At 41.8% G+C, this 21957-nt stretch overlaps 1 protein-coding gene across 1 annotated transcript; it reads left to right on the forward strand.

Annotated features, from left to right (window-relative positions):
- The first annotated feature begins 270 nt into the window (after positions 1 to 270).
- LOC120022202 (src-like-adapter) lies at positions 271 to 10786 on the forward strand. The gene is made up of 8 exons (XM_038966075.1): positions 271 to 536; positions 4189 to 4286; positions 4551 to 4647; positions 7610 to 7696; positions 7873 to 7976; positions 8318 to 8452; positions 9108 to 9240; positions 9505 to 10786. Exons 2-8 carry the CDS (start codon positions 4214 to 4216, stop codon positions 9716 to 9718), a joined length of 843 nt encoding a protein of 280 aa, XP_038822003.1. The 5' UTR covers positions 271 to 536; positions 4189 to 4213; the 3' UTR covers positions 9719 to 10786.
- The last annotated feature ends 11171 nt before the right edge of the window (positions 10787 to 21957 follow it).

Here is a 21957-nt window from a genome sequence, read left to right on the forward strand (position 1 = left end):
AACACAACATATACTGAAAAAATATTTAAATGCAACATGTAAAACCAGCATGTACTTTTAGTTAGTACGTTCTCTTAGTTCTTGTCTGTGAACTCATTCTCAAAGGTCTTTTGCTCTGTTTCACAATTTACCCACAATGCATCACATACTTGATGCTTTGGATCACGGTCAATGTGTATGAGCCCAACCAGTGGCTTGTGTCGTGACTGTGTGTGTGTGTGTGTGTGTGTGTGTGTGTGTGTGTGTGTGTGTGTGTGTGTGTGTGTGTGTGTGTGGCCAGAGGAAGTGCTCTTGCCTCACTGTGACAGTGCATCAGTTGAGGGTGTGAACTGTGAAACTGTCCATGATTAGTAACAGTATATCAGTGTAGCTGACATGCTCCCTCTGGCTTATCTCCAACACACAGAGCCAAAGACCATGTTCAACAAGGATCCCCTGCTACTGGCCCTCCAAGCCTGACGACTCCACAGGACTCAGGATCCCCCTGCTACTGGCCCTCCAAGCCTGACGACTCCACAGGACTCAGGAGCAGCTAGGTGAGTTATTCAGGCTATGTCACGCATTTATTGCAGTATATGTATGGTAAAAGTGTACTAAGCCTACATATCTGTGCTTAAAATATATGCTGTAGTAGTAACAACACACATTTTAAAAGGTCATTTACAGTCATGTAAAGTATCTGTACTTTACTTGAGTATTTATATTTTTGGCTACTTTTACTTCACTACATGCTAAAGACAATTGTACATACATACATTTTCCCTGATACCCAAAAGTACTCGTCACATTTTAAATGCTTAGCAGGACAGGAAATATTCAAATTTACACACATATTAAGACAACATCCCTGGTCATCCCTACTGCCTCTGATCTGGCGGACTCACTTAACAAATGCTTAGTTTGTAAATTATGTCTGAGTGATGGAGCTTACCCTTGGCTATCTGTACATTTAAAAAACAAGAAAATGGTCCCATCTGGTTTGCTTAATAAGGAATATAAGGAATGACTTTTGATTCTTATACTACCGTTCAAATGTTTGGGGTCACTTAGACATGTCCTTGTTTTTGAAAGAAAAGCACATCTTTTGTTCATTAAAATAACATCAAATTGATCAGAAATACAGTGTAGACATTGTTAATGTTGTAAATAACTATTGTACCTGGAAATGGCCGATTATTTTATGGAATATCTACATACGTAGGTGTACAGAGGCCCATTATCAGCAACCATCACTCCTATGTTCCAATGGCATGCTGTGTTAGATAATCCAAGTTTATCATTTTAAAAGGCTAATTGATCACATTAGAAAAACCTTTTGCAATTATGTTAGCACAGCTGAAAACTGTTGTTCTGACTAAAGAAGCAATAAAACTGGCCTTCTTAACACGGAACCCAAACCAGCTGCGCGCGTGCGCCATCGTGCATACATTTATTTTGACCCCCCACACCAAACGCGATCACAACACGCAGGTTAAAATATCAAAACAAACTCTGAACCAATTACATTAATTTGGGGACAGGTCAAAAAATATTAAACATTTATGGCAATTTAGCTAGCTTGCACTTGCTAGCTAATTTGTCCTATTTAGTTAGCTTGCTGTTGCTAGCTAATTTGTCCTGGGATATAAATATTGAGTTGTTATTTTACCTGAAATGCACAAGGTCCTCTACTCCGACAATTAATCCACACATAAAACAGTCAACCAAATCGTTTCTAGTCATCTCTCCTCATTCCAGGCTTTTTCTTCTCTGGACTTTATATTGCAATTGGCAACTTTCATAAATTAGGTGCATTACTGCCACCGACCTCGTTCATCGTTCAGTCACCCATGTGGGTATAACCAATGAGGAGATGGCACATGGGTACCTGCTTCTATAAACCAATGAGGAGATGGGAGAGGAAGGACTTGCACCACGATCTGCGTCACAAATAGAACTGACTTATTATTTTAGCCCTTGGTAACACAGATGCTAGTTGGCGCGCACGAGCAGTGTGGGTGCAATAATTGAATAATATAGATTTCAACATTTATTTTGCAATCTGAAACTCTTTTCTTCTGAAACTCTTCTTAACAATGTCTACACTGTATTTCTGATCAATTTGATGTTATTTTAATGGGCAAAAGGACATTTCTAAGTGGCACCAAACTTTTGAACGGTAGTGTATTTTTAAAACCAAATACTTTTAGACTTTTACTCAAGTAGTAGTCATTTTCTATTAAGGTATCTTTACTTTTACTCAAGTATGACAATTGGGTACTTTTTCCACTGGTAATTTAGACAGAAGTTATTTCTGACAATTACTGCTGGACACATGACCAAATATGCTTTTTTACTCTGAATATAAATAGCATTGATGCACAGCATGAGAATAACTTGCTATCATATCATCCAAGTTAACCAAGATACATTATATATACAAAAGTATGTGGACACCCCTTCGGTTATTTCAGCCACACCTGTTGCTGACAGGTGTATAAAATTGAGCACATAGCCATTCAATCTCCAAACACTACTAAAGAGCTCAGTGACTTTCATTGTGGCACCATCATAGAATGCCACCTTTCGGGGCAGACGAACGCGTAGTGCGTAAAAATCGTCTGTCCTCGGTTGCAACACTCACCACAAGTTCCAAACTGCCTCTGGAAGCAACGTCAGCACAATAAATGCTAGTCGGGAGCTTCCTGAAATGGGTTTCCGAAACTGAGCAGCTGCACACACGCCTAAGATCACCATGCGCAATGCCAAACGTCGGCTGGAGTAGTGTAAAGCTCGCCGCCATTGGACTGGAGCAGTGGAAAAAGTTCTCTGGAGTGATGAATCTCGTTTCACAATCTGGCATTCTAAAGGACAAATCTGGGTTTGGCAGATGCCAGGAGAACGCTACCTGCCCAAATCCATGGTGACAACTGTAAATTTGGTGGAGGAGGAATAATGGTCTGGGGCTGTTTTTCATTGTTCAGGCTAGGCCCCTTAATTCCAGTGAAGGGAAATCTTAACGCTACAGCATACAATGACATTCTAGACGATTCTGTGCTTCCCAATTTGTGGCAACAGTTTGGGGAAGGCCCCTTCCTGTTTCAGCATGACAATGCCCCTGTGCACAAAGCAAGGTCCATACAGAAATGGTTTGTCGAGATCGGTGTGGAAGAACTTGACTAGACTGCACAAAGCCCTGACCTCAACCCCATCGAACACCTTTAGGATGAATTGGAACGCTGACTGCGAGCCTAATCGCCCAACATCAGTACCCAACCTCAGTAATGCTCTTGTGGCTGAATGGAAGCAAGTCCCCGCAGCAATGTTCCAACATCTAGTGAAAAGCCTTCCCAGAAGAGTGGAGGCTGTTATAGCATCTTAATGCCCATGATTTTCGAATTACATGTTCGACTAGCCGGTGTCCACATACTTTTGGTAATGTAGTATATTATCTTCCGATTGTTTCCACGGTATCGCTGTTTCCTATGTTCTCTTCTCAACACAGGGACTATTGGTTACTATAGTTTTACTAACAGGGCCTATTATTTAATAGGGCGTATCATTATTTTTGGGTGTTCAGAAGGGGGGGGGGGGGGGGACAGAAAGACCTGACTACTAGAATACTTAGAATTTTGGATGTTATCAGTAAAAATAAAAACCTTCCCAATGGGGCAACCTCAGAGCAGGCTCAACTTGTGTGACTGCTCAAGCAATAGGGCAGCCCTTAATGTCCATCCCTGCTACCCCGGTTTACTACGGAACCTACTACATAACGTGAAGCTAAGATAGATAAGAAAGATAGAAACCTGGAAAATATTAATTTAATCAGATTTCACCAACACATTGGGTTATGGGTGAAGTTAAAAACATGTTAGCTACACAATATAGCCACACAGGTGGACCTTCAAATTAGTCAACACATTTTGTTACATAAGTTAGAAAGAGGAAAGAAAGGGTAGGATGGAAAGTTGTGCTTGAAAGAGAGCCTGTCCTCAACTTCCCCATTTACTGTGTGTGTCCTGGTCGAGATAGCACTGTGGCCGTTAGTAGGAAGTTACAACACGTACACACACACACACACACACACACACACACACACACACGCACACATAGGGACAATGGCTTCCCTGGCCAGCAATAGTAGGAAGTATGCGAGTAGATATGACTTGATGAATAGCTACTGTATGTCATCTGCCTGTTTGTCCTCAGAGCTTGACCCCATTGGAGTGCCACTATGGGGAATGTGATGAGGGGTGGGGAAAATAGGAACGAAACAAATACAAACTGCCATGACAGCGCACTAAAGGGTAAGATTTAAAGTAATTCTTCGCTATATCATACTGTAGTTTGTAAATATAATGTGATGAGGCTTTAACAGATATGATGATTACACTACAGTACTTGGATTTCAGTCGACATACCCTTACCAAAGTGTATAAATGTTTGATATTGTTCACTTGGAAGTCAATTAGAAGTAAAAGACAATTATTTCCATCATGTCAGGAAATGCATGTCGCCTGTGCTAATGTTGTTGTCTATCTAATTGTGTAACATTGGTGGTTGCTGAGCAGGAGACGACGACACACTTGTCGTTCTCCATGACTATCCTTTTCCAGACATCAGTGAGCCGATCTTCAGGATGGGAGAGAAGCTGAGGGTCTTGTCTCAGTAAGTACAGTCAATGCTTTGTCTGTCTGTGAGAGCAATTACTGTATAAACCCATGGTCTGCACATGTATTTTTTACCAGGTAGGCCAGTTGAGAACAAGTTCTCATTTACAACTGCGACCTGGCCAAGATAAAGCAAAGCAGTGCGACAAAAACAACAACACAGAGTTACACATGGGATAAACAAACGTACAGTCAATAACACAATAGAAAGATCTGTATACAGTGTGCAAATGAAGTAAGGAGGTAAGGCAATACATAGGCCAATAGTTGCGAAGTAATTACAATTTAGCAATTTACACTGGAGTGATATATGTGCAGATAAGGATGTGCAAGGAGAAGTACTGGTGTGCAAAAGAGCAGAAAAACAAAAACAAATATGGGGATGAGGTAGGTAGTTGGTTGGATGGGCTATTTACAGATGGGCTGTGTACGGCTGCAGCGATCGGTAAGCTGCTCTGACAGCTGACACTTTAAGTTAGTGAGGGAGAAATAAGTCTCCAACTTCAGTGATTTTTGCAATTCGTTCCAGTCATTGGCAGCAGAGAACTGGAAGGAAAGGCGGCCAAAGGGGGTGTTGGCTTTGGTGATGACCAGTGAAATATACCTGCTGGAGCGCCTGCTACAGGTGGGTGTTGCTACGGTGACCAGTGAGCTGAGATAAGGCGGAGCTATACCTAGCAAAGACTTATAGATGACCTGGAGCCAGTGGGTTTGGCGACGAATATGTAGCGAGGACCAGCCAACGAGAGCATACAGGTCGCAGTGGTGGGTAGTATATGGGGCTTTGGTGACAAAACGGATGACACTGTGATAGACTGCATCCAATTAGCTGAGTAAAGGGTTGGGGGCTATTTTGTAAATGACATCGCCGAAGTCAAGGATCGGTAGGATAGTCAGTTTTACGAGGGTATGTTTGGCAGCATAAGTGAAGGAGGCTTTGTTGCGAAATAGGAAGCCGATTCTATATTTAACTTTGGATTGGAGATGCTTAATGTGAGTCTGGAAGGAGAGTTTACAGTCTAGCCAGACCTAGGTATTTATAGTTTTCCACATATTCTAAGTCAGAATTGTCCAGAATAGTGATGCTAGTTGGGCGGGTGCGTGCAGCGATCGGTTGAAGAGCATGCATTTCGTTTTACTTACATTTAAGAGCAGTTGGAGGCCACGGAAGGAGTGTTGTATGGCGTTGAAGCTCGTTTTGGAGGTTTGTTAACAGTGTCCAAAGAAGGGCCAGAAGTATACAGAATGGTGTCGTCTGCGTAGAGGTGGATCAGAGAATCATCAGCAGCAAGAGCGACATCATTGATATATACAGAGAAAAGAGTCGGCCCGAGAATTGAACCCTGTGGCACCCCCATAGAGACTGCCAGAGGTCCGAACAACAGGCCCTCCGGTTTGACACACTGAACTCTATCTGAGAAGTAGTTAGTGAACCAGGCGAGGCAGTCATTAGAGAAACCAAGGTTGTTGTGTCTGCCGATAAGAATACGGTGATTGACAGTCAAAATCCTTGGCCAGGTCGATGAAGACAGCTGCACAGTACTGTCTTTTATCGATGGCGGTTATGATATCGTTTAGGACCTTGAGCGTGGCTGAGGTGCACCCGTGACCAGCTCGGAAACCAGATTGCATAGAGGAGAAGGTACAGTGGGATTCGAAATGGTCGGTGATCTGTTTGTTCACCTGGCTTTCAAAGACTTTAGAACGGCAGGGCAGGATGGATATAGGTCTGTAACAGTTTGGGTCTAGAGTGTTTCCCCCTTTGAAGAGGGGGATGACATCCACTTTCCAATCTTTAGGAATCTCAGACGATACGAAAGAGAGGTTGAACAGGCTAGTAATAGGGGTTGCAACAATGGCAGCGGATAATTTTAGGAAGAGAGGGTCAAGATTGTCTAGCCCAGCTGATTTGTAGGGATCCAGATTTTGCAGCTCTTTCAGAACATCAGCTGTCTGGATTTGGGTGAAGGATAAGCAGGGGGGGGGGGGGGGGGGGGGCTTGGGCCAGTTGCTGCGGGGGGTACAGAGCTGTTGGCCGGGGTTGGGTTAGCCAGGTGGAAAGCATGGCCAGCCGTAGAGAAATGCTTTTTGAAATTCTCGATTATCGTGGATTTATCAGTGGTGACAGTGTTTCCTAGTCTCAGTGCATTGGGTAGCTGGGAGGAGGTGCTCTTACTCTCCATGGACTTTACAGTGTCCCAAAACTTTTTGGAATTAGTGCTGCAGGATGCAAATTTCTGTTTGAAAAGCTAGCCTTTGCTTTCCTAACCTACTGTGTGTATTGGTTCCTGACTTCCATGAAAAGTTGCATATCGCGGGGACTATTCGATGCTAGTGCAGTATTCCACAGGGTGTTTTTGTGCTGGTCAAGGGCAGTCAGGTCTGGAGTGAATCAAGGGATATATCTGTTCTTAGTTCTACATTTTTTGAAAGGGGCATGCTTATTTAAGATGGTGAGGAAAGCACTTTTAAAGATGTATGTACTAAACACTTCCTAGAGCAGAAATTGATAGATGCACAGTTACAGACCACAGGAGGTTGGTGGCACCTTAATTGGGGAGAACAGTCTAGTGGTAATAACTGGAGTAGAATAGGTGGACTGGTATCACATACATGGTTTCCGGGTGTTTGATGCCATTCCATTTGCTCCGTTCCGGCCATTATTATGAGCCGTTCTCCCCTTAGCGGCCTCCTGTGTTATAGACATAGATATCGAGATGACACAGGATGACACACAAAAACTCCCGCAAGCCACAGTGCAAACCAAAATACAATACAAAGCTATGCAACATTACAATACAAAACTGTGCAAGCAATAACATGCACAATAGAGAATGAACACATTGGGGGAAATTAGATGCATAGCATTATTGTTTTGCAGCTTTAATACAATATGGGGAACTACAATTTCAGATTTTTTTCAGTCACAGTTCCCCTTTTAATTTGTGTGCGTTCTTTAGGGAAGGTAACTGGTGGAGAGTCCGGTCTGGCCAATCAGGAAGGGAGAACTACATCCCTAATAACTATGTTGCCAAAGTCTACCATGGGTAAGCATGGTTGTCTCCCACTGCTTAACATTCAGTCTACGAATATTCATATAGAGACTAAAATGTTTCGTAAGTGTCAATAGAATTAAAGAATAAATTAGTTGCAACCAGAAAGACAATCACATCATATAATACGCTTACTGTATATCATATAGTATGTAAATGTATGTTCTAAGATGGTTGTTTGAGGGAGTGGAGAGGCAGAAGGCGGAGGAACTACTTCGTCTCCCTGGAAACAGAGTGGGATCCTTCATGATCAGAGAGAGCACACAGCAGAAAGGTGAATCCATTACTTTTTAAAGACCTACCAAGTTATACAGGAGGTCGGTAGGATGATAGTAGATGGGTATCTATGAGGATCTATTTAGGCCTACAGATGTAGGATCTTCATTGGATCACGCTGTTCCAGGATAATTTTCAAACTTGTAGTATGTTTGAGATTTAAAAAGGCTTCTGAAGTTTGTCATTTCCACTTTGACATTTTAGACTTGATTTTCCCTTACGAACAACGCACAATCAACCCCTACGCAATAATTCCCATTTCCTGTTGCTGCAGTATTATTTCCTGCTGTAGCAAACTAGCTCAAAATAAGATATTACATCTGTATATTGTACGTGCAGGTGTCTACTCCATGTCTGTAAAGCACAGATCCATCAAGCACTATAAAATCTATCGCTTGGAGAACAACGGCTGGTACTATATCTCTCCTCGTCTGACCTTCCAGTGCCTGGAAGAGATGGTCAACCACTACTGTGGTGAGTCTAAAACAGAGACAGACACACTGAAAATAACCTCAAGCATTTTTAAATAGATTTCTTATTATCAGATGCTTGCTACATTCCGTTGTGCTTTGGAATAGAGTACACACTAAGAACAAGACAGGAAGTGATAGTTTTGTTGCTGATGACCATGTGGACATATTTCTCCTGAGGCTAGGTCTTTCATATTTACTGTAACATGAATATTTTCGAAGGCAGATGTGTGTGTGTGTGTGTGTGTTCGCGTAGGGTTATGTTTATGGCACGAGCGTTTGTGAGCACATATGCTTGTTTTTCAGTACATAGTGTATGGGTATGTCTATATGTCTGTGTCTAACACAGGGGATGTGTATCTGTCTGTGTCTAACATGGGGGATGTCTATATGTCTGTATTTAACATGGGGGATGTCTATATGTCTGTCTAACACGGGGAGGTCTATATGTCTGTGTCTAACACGGGGATGTCTATATGTCTGTCTAACACGGGGAGGTCTATATGTCTGTGTCTAACACGGGGATGTCTATATGTCTGTGTCTAACACGGGGGATGTCTATATGTCTGTGTCTAACACAGAGGATGTCTATATGTCTGTGTTTCACACGGGGAGGCCTATATGTCTGTGTCTAACACAGTCCATCTCTGATCTCCTAGACTCTGCAGATGGGCTGTGCTGTGTTCTCACTGGCCCGTGTCTGTGTGGGACCGCCAACCTCCTCGACACCACCACTCAGCCACCCCCTGTAGTGATGCGCCGCAATAACTTTGACTGGAAGAAAGTAGACAGGTACGGACTCATAGTTCAGTAGTTTAGAGTCTATCATTGTTGTTGCTCTCAGATCTCTCCAATGATCCAATGAAATTGTAGTTCTGCTTTTGACTTGGCCAATGGAAAACTTGGCTTGCGAGAACACTTGACAGATGTGACTCTGCATCCTGAATCCTGATGATGATTGGCTCAAACACGTTTTAATCACCTCTCTCTCTCGCTCTCTCTCTTTCGCTCTCTCTCTCTCGCTCTCTCTCTCTCGCTCTCTCTCTCAATCAAAAGGAAAGATCTGATCAGTGCAGGGGCTCCCCAGGGGCAGCAGAACAGGGACACCATGGTGAGCTATGGAGTCAGGAACAGCATCGCCTCTTACCTCTCTCTTGCTGGGGCTCAGGGCCCTAGACAGCAGCAGAAGAACCACAAGAAGAATAAATCTGTCTATGTCACCTCCCACAGTCTCAGCCATATGGACCTGGAGGAGGACTATGATACGTAGTGGCCTGCATAGGCCAGTGGTTCTCAAACCTCTCTTTGGGGACCCCCAGACATCCATGTATTTGGATCTATTCCAGAGCTAGCACACTTGATTCAACTTGTCAACTAATCAACATGTACTTGACTAGGTGAATCACGTCAGCTAGTAAGGGCTATAACAAAATTGTGAAACGTCTGGGGGTCCCCAAGGAGAGGTTTGAGAAGAACTGGCCTAGGCTACCAGATTCGGCATGGGTTCGAATCCAACCCACTGCCTTTCTGACTTGCTATCTTTGTTGTCGCCTCTTCACTGTCCTATCTCAATAACAGAAATGAAGCCCACAGAAAATAAGTTTAAAAAAAGACTATGAGACTTAGAGGAGCAACGGCTCACGGACCCAGACTTTGACACAGAAATTAGCACTTTGAACCATGGAACTGGATAAACAAAAAAATGTTCTTCCGATCTCGACACCCAGAACCAAATCTTGCTTGTGCGCTGGCCAGAGTCTCTATTTAAATGTTAACCTCTGTTACGAGATACTATGTTTTCCTCCAATACACACACTGCTCCTTATCTGAGCTTTTGGGATTGAACTGATAAGGAATTGGAAGCTCAGTGGGATAAATCAACAGTGAAGTTGAAGTCCGTCCAGAGTCCAGAGCACTGACCGAGTGTCCTGCAAAAGTACAACACATGTTAGCATCATGACAGTCGATATAATATTTGAATGCTGTGTTGTGGGTGTTTGTGTGAATGTGTAATATTCTGGGGAAAGAAAAATGGAAGGAAAGGGGAATACTTAGACAGCTGCACAACTGAATGCATTCAACTGAAAATGTGTCTTCCACATTTAACCCAACCCCTCTGAATCAGAAAGGTGCGGGGGGCTGCCTTAAATCGACGCCATCGGCGCCCGGGGAGCAATTGTTGTTATTATGGATGTGTGTGTCTGTCGACGTGTGTAAATGTCAATGGTTACCAGCTTCAGAAGCTTTAGCCTAACCCCTTGCAAAGTGATTTCTGTTGAGTACATGTTCATATAAATAAAAGTAAGGTATTGTATAATCTCGGCAAACCAGAACCAAATATTGTGTGTGATCTGACCAGCTCTTCTGCCACGACTCACGAGAGACTAGTGAGTACATACTGTTTCAAATAGTTTCTGGAAGGGCTATGGAGAGTTACGTCCAAAGAGCTAGAACTGCATGCAGATGATAAAACATCACAAAGATGACTGCCCAGAACAAGTTGTCCTCTTGAAAGTAACCCAGGGCTTCAAGCCTGCACCAAATTGAATAGGAATCAACATAGCATTCCCGAATCCAAGCAAACATCCGAGAAAACAGCACAGTGAAAAGGTTCTGATTTACCTCAGTCTGAGTCTCAGTGTATTGTCTAGTGGGTTGTTGTTGTGGCTGATTGTCTCGCCAAGGCCTCATGGCGGCCATATGTGATGCTGATTAGTTCATTGTTACTGTGAAAGCTGGTGTCTTATCTTAGGATGTGAACTAATCAACTTTGTCTGATGCAATGATAATGCAATAGATCAATTCCAATTGTGTCAATTGTGTTGTAAGGAAGTAAAGCAACAATGTCCCATAACTAAGACATACAACCACAACGGATTTATCATACCTCTGTCTTCACAACTTCCTCATTCTCAGTTAAAGGGATACTTCTGGATTTTGGCAATGAGGCCTTTTATCTATGTCCCCAGAGTCAGATGAACTGGTTGATACCATTTTTATATCTCTGTGTGCAGTTTGAAGGAAGTGGCTGACTAGCACTTGCGCAATTGCTACCTAGCATTAGCATAACAAACAACAGAAATCTCATAATTAAAATTCCTCAAACATACAAGTATTTTACACCATTTTAAAGATAAACTTGTTGTTAATCCCACCACAGTGTCCGATTTCAAAAAGGCTTTACGACGAAAGCACACCATCTGATTATGTTAGGTTAGTACCTAGTCACAGAAAAACACAGCCATTTTTCCAGCCAAAGAGAGGAGTCACAAAAAGCAGAAATAGAGTTAAAATGAATCCCTAACCTTTGATGATCTTCATCAGATGACACTCATAGGACTTCATGTTACACAATACATGTATGTTTTGTTCGATAAAGTTCATATTCATTGTCACGTTCTGACCTTTATTTTCTTTTGTTTTGTCTTTAGTTAGTATGGTCAGGGCGTGAGTTGGGGTGGGCAGTTCTATGTTGTCTGTTTCTATGTGGGGTTTTCTAGTTTGGCCTGACATGGTTCTCAATCAGAGGCAGGTGTTTTGTGTTGTCTCTGATTGGGAACCATATTTAGGTAGTCTGTTTTGTATTGTGGGTTGTGGGTTATTGTCTATGTCATTACGTAAGTTGCCTGTGTCTGCACTTGTCGTAGTATAGCTTCACGTTCGTTCGTTTGTTGTTTTGTTAGTTTGTCAAGTGTTCTTCGTTTCGTCTTCGTTAAATAAATTCAAGTATGTATTCAAACCACGCTGCGCTTTGGTCCGATCCTTGCTCCTCCTCAGATGAGGAGGATTACGACGTTCGTGACATTCATATCCAAAAATCTTAGTTTACATTGGCGCGTTATATTGAGTAATGTTTTGCCTCCAAAACATCCGGGGATTTTGCAGAGAGCCACATCAATTTACAGAAATATTCATAATAAACATTGATAAAAGATACAAGTGTTTTACATGGAACTTTAGATAAACTTCTCCTTAATGCAACCGCTGTGTCAGATTTCAAAACAACTTTACGGAAAAAGCACACCATGCAATAATCTGAGTACAGCGCTCAGACACAAAAACAAGCCATACAGGTACCCGCCATGTTGTGGAGTCAACAGAAGTCAGAAATAGCATTATAAATATTCACTTACCTTTGATGATCTTCATCAGAATGCACTCCCAGGAATCCCAGTTCCACAATAAATGTTTGTTTTGTTCAATAACATCCATAATTTATGTCCAACTACCTCCTTTTTGTTTGCGCGTTTAGTTCCAAAATCCAATTGATGACGCGCAGGCCAGACGAAAAGTCAAAAAATTCCATTACAGTTCATAGAAACATGTCAAACGATGTATAGAATCAATCTTTAGGATGTTTTTAACATAAATCTTCAATAATGTTTCAACCGGAGAATTACTTTGTCTGTAGAAATGCGATGGAAAACAGCTAACTCTCACGTGGGCGCACCTGAGTGAGCTCGTGGCACTCTGCCAGACCCCTGACTCAATCAGCTCTTATTCCCTCATCCTTCACAGTAGAAGCATCAAACAAGGTTCTAAAGACTGTTGACATCTAGTGGAAGCCGTAGGAAGTGCAATATGACCCCATAGACACTGTATATTGGATAGGCAAACCTACAAACCTCAGATTTCCCACTTCCTGGTTGGATTTTTTCTCAGGTTTTCGCCTGCCATATGAGTTCTGTTATACTCACAGACATCATTCAAACAGTTTTAGAAACTTCAGAGTGTTTTTTATCCAAATATACTAATAATATGCATATCTTAGCTTCTGGGACTGAGTAGCAGGCAGTTTACTCTGGGCACCTTATTCATCCAAGCTACTCAATACTGCCCCCAGCCATAAGAAGTTTTAAGGCCTCAAACTGACCAATATCCAAGCCTGGGAACATGGCTTAACCCTTCTATAAAGTACTTCCTGAATAGCTCTGTTTCTGTAGGTAACTGTTGTCCATCTGAGTGACAGCAATGATAACCACGTCTGAGAATGCAAGCTGCAGCAGGGAACCATGTACAGTAGTCGTGTAGTATTCTAGGGAGAAACCCTATCCATGCTGATAAGATTTCTAGAAGTGACTCTAAAGTTTATACAGTGAACTTTGCCAGCATAACGCAACATAGGATATTTTAAACATTATGAGGAAGTTTACGAGGAACCTTATGACTGTCCATTCTTCCACTTTCCTCAAGACAATCACCAGTGGAAGCCAGAAAAGAACAAGATGCAAGATCAGTATTACTTATGAACTTGGCAGGCTGCAAATGTTGTATCTGGAATCCATTGAAGCTACAAAGTCAGCAACGTGGCCATATAATGAATTAGATTTCATGAGACTTCTCAGTCACCTGTAGGAACTCCTCACAGTGAGAGCCGACTCCTTGTTACAAACTCAGCACTTTCTCATTATTGAATTCACGACGGGATCAAGTATTTGTTTTGTCTGCTTTTAATGCCCCCATTAAATATCTGCAAGGCCAACCAAAACAGCTGATTGTGTGTGTGTGTGTGTGAATATTTGTGAGAGAGATAGAGTCCGTGTCTGTGTGTACAGTGGCTTGCGAAAGTATTCACCCCCATTTTCCTATTTCGTTGCCTTACAACCTGGAATTAAAATGTATTTTTGGAGGGTTTGTATCATTTGATTTACACAACATGCCTACCACATTGAAGATGCAAAATATTTTTTTGTGTGTAACAAACAAGAAATAAGACAAAAAAACTGAAACCTTGAGCGTGCATAACTGTTCACCCCCCCAAAGTCAATACTTTGTAGAGCCACCTTTTGCAGAAATTACAGCTGCACGTCTCTTGGGACGTCTCTATAAGCTTGGCACATCTAGACACTGGGATTTTTGCCCATTCTTCAAGCCAAAATTGAGAGCTCCTTAGTCTTCATGGTGCCGCTTGCTTGGTGGTGGCCCTTGCTTAGTGGTGTTGCAGACTCTGGGGCCTTTCAGAACAGGTGAATATATACTGAGATCATGTGACACTTAGAATGCACACAGGTGGACTTTATTTAACTAATTATGTGACTTCTGAAGGTAATTGGTTGCACCAGATCTTATTTAGGGGCTTCATAGCATGGGTGTGAATTACATATGCACACACCACTTTTCCATTTTAAGTTTTTATTAATTTTAAGTAAAAAAAAATAATTTCAAGTCACCAATTTGGATTATTTTGTGTATGTCCATTACATTAAATCAAAATAAGAGCAGAGCAGACGGATGCTGATGATGTGGTGGCAACACAACAGCCTCTGCTAGTCTGCTTTCATTACTGTTTGTAGCATTAGTTAACGTCATTGCTGAAGCATCACCTGTCTGGTGTAGATTTCAGCTTGTCAGACCCCCCCCCCCCCCCCCCCCCACCCCTTTTGCCCTCGGTACAGCCTCAATTCGTCAGGGCATAGGTGTCAAAAGTGTTCCACAGGGATGCTGGCCCATGCTGACACCGATGATTCCCACAGTTGTGTCAAGTTGGCTGGATGTCCTTTGGTTGGTGGACCATTCTTGATACACACGGGAAACTGTTGAGCGTGAAAAACCCAGCAGCATGGCAGTTCTTGACACAAATCGATGCTTGACACAACCCCATTCAAAGGCAGAGACATGGATGGTGCATCTATGCTATTCAAAGGGTGAATGGGCAAGACAAAAGATTTGTCTCAAGACATAAAAATCTTTCTTTAACCTGTCTCCTCCCCTTCATTTACACTGACTGAAGTGGATTTAACAACGGACATCAATAATGGATCATACTTTCACCTGGTCAGTTTTTGTCATGGAAAGAGCAGGTGTTCCTAATGTTTTGTTCATTCAGTGTATTTCCCTCCAATGTGACAAGCCCTTTTCCATGGATTTCACATTTTCACAAGCAAACATCTAACAAGAAATGAGCATTTCCCAGAAATCACAGAAGTGTTTAAGTGTTTAACAAATGCAGATTTGTTAAAGGAATACCTCAATGCTCTGCCAACGATCACACAGACGTAAGGATGTGTCGACCAAAACAATAGAACACGACGGGCGAAGTGAACAGAAGACAGGATCAATTCAACATGAACAAACTGAAGAACTGGACACCCTCACAGGATGTTGTCTTCTATCCCAGCAGAACCTCAAGACCGACTCTGTTTCAGATGGGAGTAGAAATGCTGTGAATATAACAAACTACACACTCTTCTCTTCTCCTACAGTTCTGATTCCACCGTTCTATTCCTGTGGTCTCTTTGATGTCACACTGTATCTAAAGCACACAGGAAAACAATGAATGAGAATGAAAACAAAGGAACGCTGATGGATTCAGAGTCGTACTTCATCTTTTACACCCCCCAGGCCTTTCTAATCTAACCTCATCCTCAGCTCTGAAGGCCCAGACCCAAACAGACCCAGCTGTCCAAATGTCTGACAGCATCAGACTCTCTGGAGGCTCAACGTCTGACACTCGTTTTGCACTAATGCCATATGGACCCTGGAATAACGCCGTTCGCGTTGCAGTCCTATTGCTTCACTTTTCCTTTTCAAATTAACAGTGACGATTTTAGCATGTACATCTTGGTGGGGCAAAAAACATTTAAAAAATTGGGGGATGCATTCCAGCAAAGCCACTGCACAACACAACGCTAAACAATACATTACTTGCACTATAACAGTGACAAACGGTGCCCAAAAACTGTTAGGGCCTACATAAAGCTGTCCCAACAGCAGAGTCCCAACAGCAGTCCCAACACCTTACCACTACTACACCTGGCTATCAGCGGAGCTTTGGATATCAGCAGATCCTTGTCTGGCAGCGAAAAAGTTCATTCAGCTTCATTTACTGCCTTGAAAAAAAACCTTGCTGATATGGCTGACTTGCTTAAACAAATGTGGTTTCTACTGACAATTTAGATGAACAAACTATGACATAAGGGGACGACAAGCGGATAAAAGGCAATCCGTAATTTTGATTAAAACATTAATGAGCAAGCTAGGATGGACGTAGTCGCTGTACATGGGCCATTCTTACAGTGTTCTCCCTGTACACCAAGTCAGAACCGTAGGATAAATTAAAGGGGTATATAAATGGACAATAAAAGATCTTACAATATTCAATAATTATGTTGTGGAAATGTTTACACAGGACACTCAAAGTCAATATTAAATTAATCACTCTTTATTGTCAGCAAGAGGTCACAGTCAAATAAAAAAATGTACCCCGTTTTCTCCCCAATTTTACATTATCCAATTGGTAGTTACAGTCTTGTCTCATCGCTGCAACTCCTGTACGGACTCAGGAGAGGTGAAGGTCAAGAGCTGTGCGTCCTCTGAAACACATCCCAACCAAGCCGCACTGCTTCTTGACAGAATGCCCACTTAACCCGGAAGCCAGCCGCACCAATGTGTCGGAGGAAACACCATACACCTGGCGACCGTGTCAGCCTGCGCTGCACCCAGCCAGCCACAGGAGTTGCTGGTGTGCGATGGGACAAGGACATCCCTGCCGGCCAAACCCTCCCCTAACCCGGACGACGCTGAGCCAATTGTGCGCCGCCCCATGGGTCTCCCGGTCAAGGCCAGCTGCGACAGAGCCTGGACTCGAACTCAGAATCTCTCGTGGCACAGCTAGCGATCCAGTGCCTTAGACCACTGCGCCACTCACAGTCAAACTTAGATGCATAAGTGCTAGTCTGAAGTGAGCTTCAAAAGGGCATAGAGCATTATATACTGCTATTTAAACCTACATAAACAAGATTCATTGGATCGGTTCCTACATGTGACTAGCTCTGTCTCCTATCTTAACTTAAAGAACATATTCTGGGCATTCTGCCAGATGTTCCTCCCCCCATCTCTTCACCAGACACAAGCAGGTACCAAGGATTGTTTATGACACCAAAGATAAGATGCACAAGGAGAACTTGTGTGATAATAATAATTATATTTTAAAGTAAGCATTAGATTTGAGCTTCTATCAAAAGGAGGTTCTATCAAATTACATCATTATAATAAATCATAATAAAGGTCATACTTATATTAACTACATCAATATAGAAAATCATAATAACGTTAAAATCTACAATCAAAAGGTTATAACCAATGGGAGTGAGTATCAAAAATACACACACATACACAAGCGATCTGTATATTCAGATGTGAATAAATCTCTCAATGTTTACCATTTTTTTTCCATATCTCTTACCACAATTGGGTTGGGTTGACCTATGTTTTTCTAACTGTCCCTGGGACATCAAGTCAAAATATAAAACCCAGATGTTTAACAATTATGCTAAGCAAGCTCATCAGCCCAGTGTTCCACATGATGGAAAACAGATTAAGGGTTTAGATGACCTTACCCTCAACTTGTTATAAGAAAACAACCTTCCATCATTACTCATCGTCCGTATCTACAGGGGGAAGGGGGAGCTCACCCAGAGTTGGCAGCTCATTAGTTTCACCATCCTCTGGAGGAGCAGAAAACATGGTAGCTGCTGAAATCTTACCAGCCAGAGAGGCACAGATCGCCTTTCAGCATGTTAATAACACAATTAAGCAATCTAAACAAAACAATCCAACCAAGTTGCAAGCATCCAATCTGGATATGGAGAAGAACGCAATGAGACAATGACATCCCTGCCGGCCAAACCCTCCCCTAACCCAGACGACGCTGGGCCAATTGTGCGCCGCCCCATGTATCACCCGGTCACGCCGGAGAGAAAGTCAACAAGATGAGAGAAAGTCAACAAGATTTCCGGTAAACGACTGAGTTCACACTTTCCCATGCAAAGAGAAAATAACACACAACATAATAAAACAGTACATCATACAACACATCATTACACCACTACTCTACCACAACATATCTACAATACAACACATTATAACACACTACTCTACCACTATATATCTACAATACAACACATTATTACAACACTACTCTACCACAACATATCTACAATACAACACATTATTACACACTACCACAACATATCTACAATACAACACATTATTACACACTACTCTACCACAACATATCTACAATACAACACATTATAACACACTACTCTACCACTATATATCTACAATACAACACATTATTACAACACTACTCTACCACAACATATCTACAATACAACACATTATAACACACTACTCTACCACAACATATCTACAATACAACACATTATAACACACTACTCTACCATTACATATCTACTGTACAAGACAACACATTATTATATCACTTCTCTACCATTAAATATCTACAATACAACACATCATTACACCACTACTCTACCACAACATATCTACAATACAACACATTATAACACACTACTCTACCATTACATATCTACAATACAACACATTATAACACACTACTCTACCATTACATATCTACTGTACAAGACAACACATTATTACACACTACTCTACCACAGCATATCTACAATACAACACATTATTACACCGCTACTCTACCACTGTATACAGTTGAAGTCGAAAGTTTACATACACTTAGGTTGGAGTCATTAAAACTCGTTCTTCAACCACTCCACACATTTCTTGTTAATAAACTATAGTTTTGTTAAGTCAGTGAGGACATCTACTTTGTGCATGACACAAGTCATTTTTCCAACAACTGTTTACAGACAGATTATTTCACGTATAATTCACTGTATCACAATTCCAGTAGGTCAGAAGTTTACATACACTAAGTTGACTGTGCTTTTAAACAGCTTGGAAAATTCCAGAAAATGACGTCATGGCTTTAGAAGCTTCTGATAGACTAATTGACATCATTTGAGTCAATTGGAGGTGTACCTGCGGATGTATTTCAAGGCCTACCTTTAAACTCAGTGCCTCTTTGCTTGACATCATGGGAAAATCAAAAGAAATCAGCCAAGACCTCAGAAAACAAATTGTAGACCTCCACAAGCCTGGTTCATCCTTGAGAGCAATTTCCAAATGCCTGAAGGTTCCACGTTCATCTGTACAAAAAATAGTACGCAAGTATAAACACCATGGGTGTCACGTTCCTGACCTATTTCTGTTAGTTTGTTGTATGTGTTAGTTGGTCAGGACGTGAGTTTGGGTGGGCATTCTATGTTTTCTGTTTCTATGTTGGTTTAGGGTTGCCTGGTATGGCTCTCAATTAGAGGCAGGTGTTTGGCGTTTCCTCTAATTGAGAGTCATATTTAGGTAGGTTGTTTCACAGTGTTCGTTGTGGGTGGTTGTCTCCTGTTTCAGTGTTTGTTCGCACCATACGGGACTGTTCGGTTTGTTTGTACATCGTTCCTTTTGTGTAGTCTATTTTCCCTGTTCGTGCGTTCTTAGTGTTATATGTAAGTTCGTATAGTTCAGGTTTGTCTACATTTGTTTTGTTATTTTGTTAATTATTTCAAGTGGTTTCGTTTCGTGTTTTTCCCGTCTTGTTTTATTAAAATTATGTCATATCAACCCGCTGCGCCTTGGTTCAATCACTACTCCTCCTCTTCGGTTGTAGAGGAGGAGGAATACCGTTACAATGGGACCACGCAGCCGTCATACCGCTCAGGAAGGAGACCCGTTCTGTCTCCAAGAGATGAACGTACTTTGTTGCGAAAAGTGCAAATCAATCCCAGAACAACAGCAAAGGACCTTGTGAAGATGCTAGAGAAACAGGTACAAAAGTATCTCTATCCACAGTAAAACGAGTCCTATGTCGACATAACCTGAAAGGCCGCTCAGCAAGGAAGAAGCCACTGCTCCAAAACCGCCATAAAAAAGCTGGCTAAACAGTTTGCAACTGGACATGGGGACAAAGATCGTACTTTTTGGAGAAATGTCCTCTGGTCTGATGAAACAAAAATAGAACTGTTTGGCCATAATGACCATCGTTATGTTTGGAGGAAAAAGGGAGAGGCTTGCAAGCCGAAGAACACCATCCCAACGTGAAGCACGGGGGTGGCAGCATCATGTTGTGGGGGTGCTTTGCTGCAGGAGGGACTGGTGCACGTCACAAAATAGATGGCATCACGAGGAAAGAAAATTATGTGGATATATTGAAGCAACATCTCAAGACATCAGTCAGGAAGTTAAAGCTTGGTCGCAAATGGGTCTTCCAAATGGACAATGACCCCAAGCATACTTCCAAAGTTGTGGCAAAATGGCTTAAGGACAACAAAGTCAAGGTATTGGAGTGGCCATCACAAAGCCCTGACCTCAATCCTATAGAGAATTTGTGGGCAGAACTGAAAAAGCGTGTGCGAGCAAAGAGGCCTACAAACCTGACTCAGTTACACCAGCTCTGTCAGGAGGAATGGGCCAAAATTCACCCAACTTATTGTGGGAAGCTTGTGGAAGGCTACCCGAAACATTTGACCCAAGTTAAACAATGTAAAGGCAATGCTACCAAATACTAATTGAGTGCATGTAAACTTCTGACCCACTGGGAATGTGATGAAAGAAATAAAAGCTGAAATAAATCATTCTCTCTACTAATATTCTGACATTTCACATTCTTAAAATAAAGTGGTGATCCTAACTGACCTAAGACAGGGAATTTTTACTAGGATTAAATGTCAGGAATTGTGATAAACTGAGTTTAAATGTATTTGGCTAAGGTGTATGTAAACTTCTGACTTCAACTGTATCTACAATACAAAATGTATAATACCACAATACAACAATGTTACAATGTACGTGTGTGTAGAGTGCGTGTGTTAGCGTGTGTGTGCGTATGCGTGTCTTCACATGCGTTGTCATCGTTAAAATGATACCATCTACTCTGTGTGGTGTTGTCTAAATGTTGCAGCATTCTCTGGGGACTGAAATTGCTTGGAGGTTCCCCTTTAATGTTCCATTTTATGTGAAACAATAAACCATGATAACTACCAAGAACAAAACACCACTTAAAAATGAAGTCAAAGGGGACAAACTATGAGTCAATATTTTATTTGTTTGAGTTGTTCCTTACTGAAATAAATAGTTTCCTTTTATATTATATCCTTTAAGTTTAGTCACAGCCTATTCAACCTTTTGTATCTAACTAAGTGCATTCATATGGAAGACAATACTTAACCTTCAAGACAAAATAGAGACAATGTCCAAAAGACCCAATACTAATATGGAATACCTTTCCACAGGGGAAGATACAGCACAGTCTATGCCGTTTTCTAAGAATACCTGAGACGGCTGAGTGAGGCAGGACGTTTTGGGTTCAAACCAACCAGAATGACATGGCTGAGTCAGAGAGTACGTGGTACCATCATTCAAAAGGCACTAAAGTTATGACCTGTAACATCCCAGACAGCAAGCAGACTACAAGCTATTCAGATACAGTCTTCTTTAGACACTCTCTCATTCCATAAAGAGTCTGTAAACAGCTGTGCTCCAGATGGGTTGCAAATGAAGAAAGTGATAAATGAAAATGAGCAGAATGTCTGAGCATCTAATTAGTTGTACCTATATGAATGCACACATAACTAAAGCACTGGATGTAAATTATCCGCAAGGCTCAGACGTTAAGATTTAGCATTTTGACATTCA

Source organism: Salvelinus namaycush, chromosome 27, assembly GCF_016432855.1.
Source record: "Salvelinus namaycush isolate Seneca chromosome 27, SaNama_1.0, whole genome shotgun sequence".
NCBI classification, from domain to species: Eukaryota; Metazoa; Chordata; class Actinopteri; order Salmoniformes; family Salmonidae; genus Salvelinus; species Salvelinus namaycush.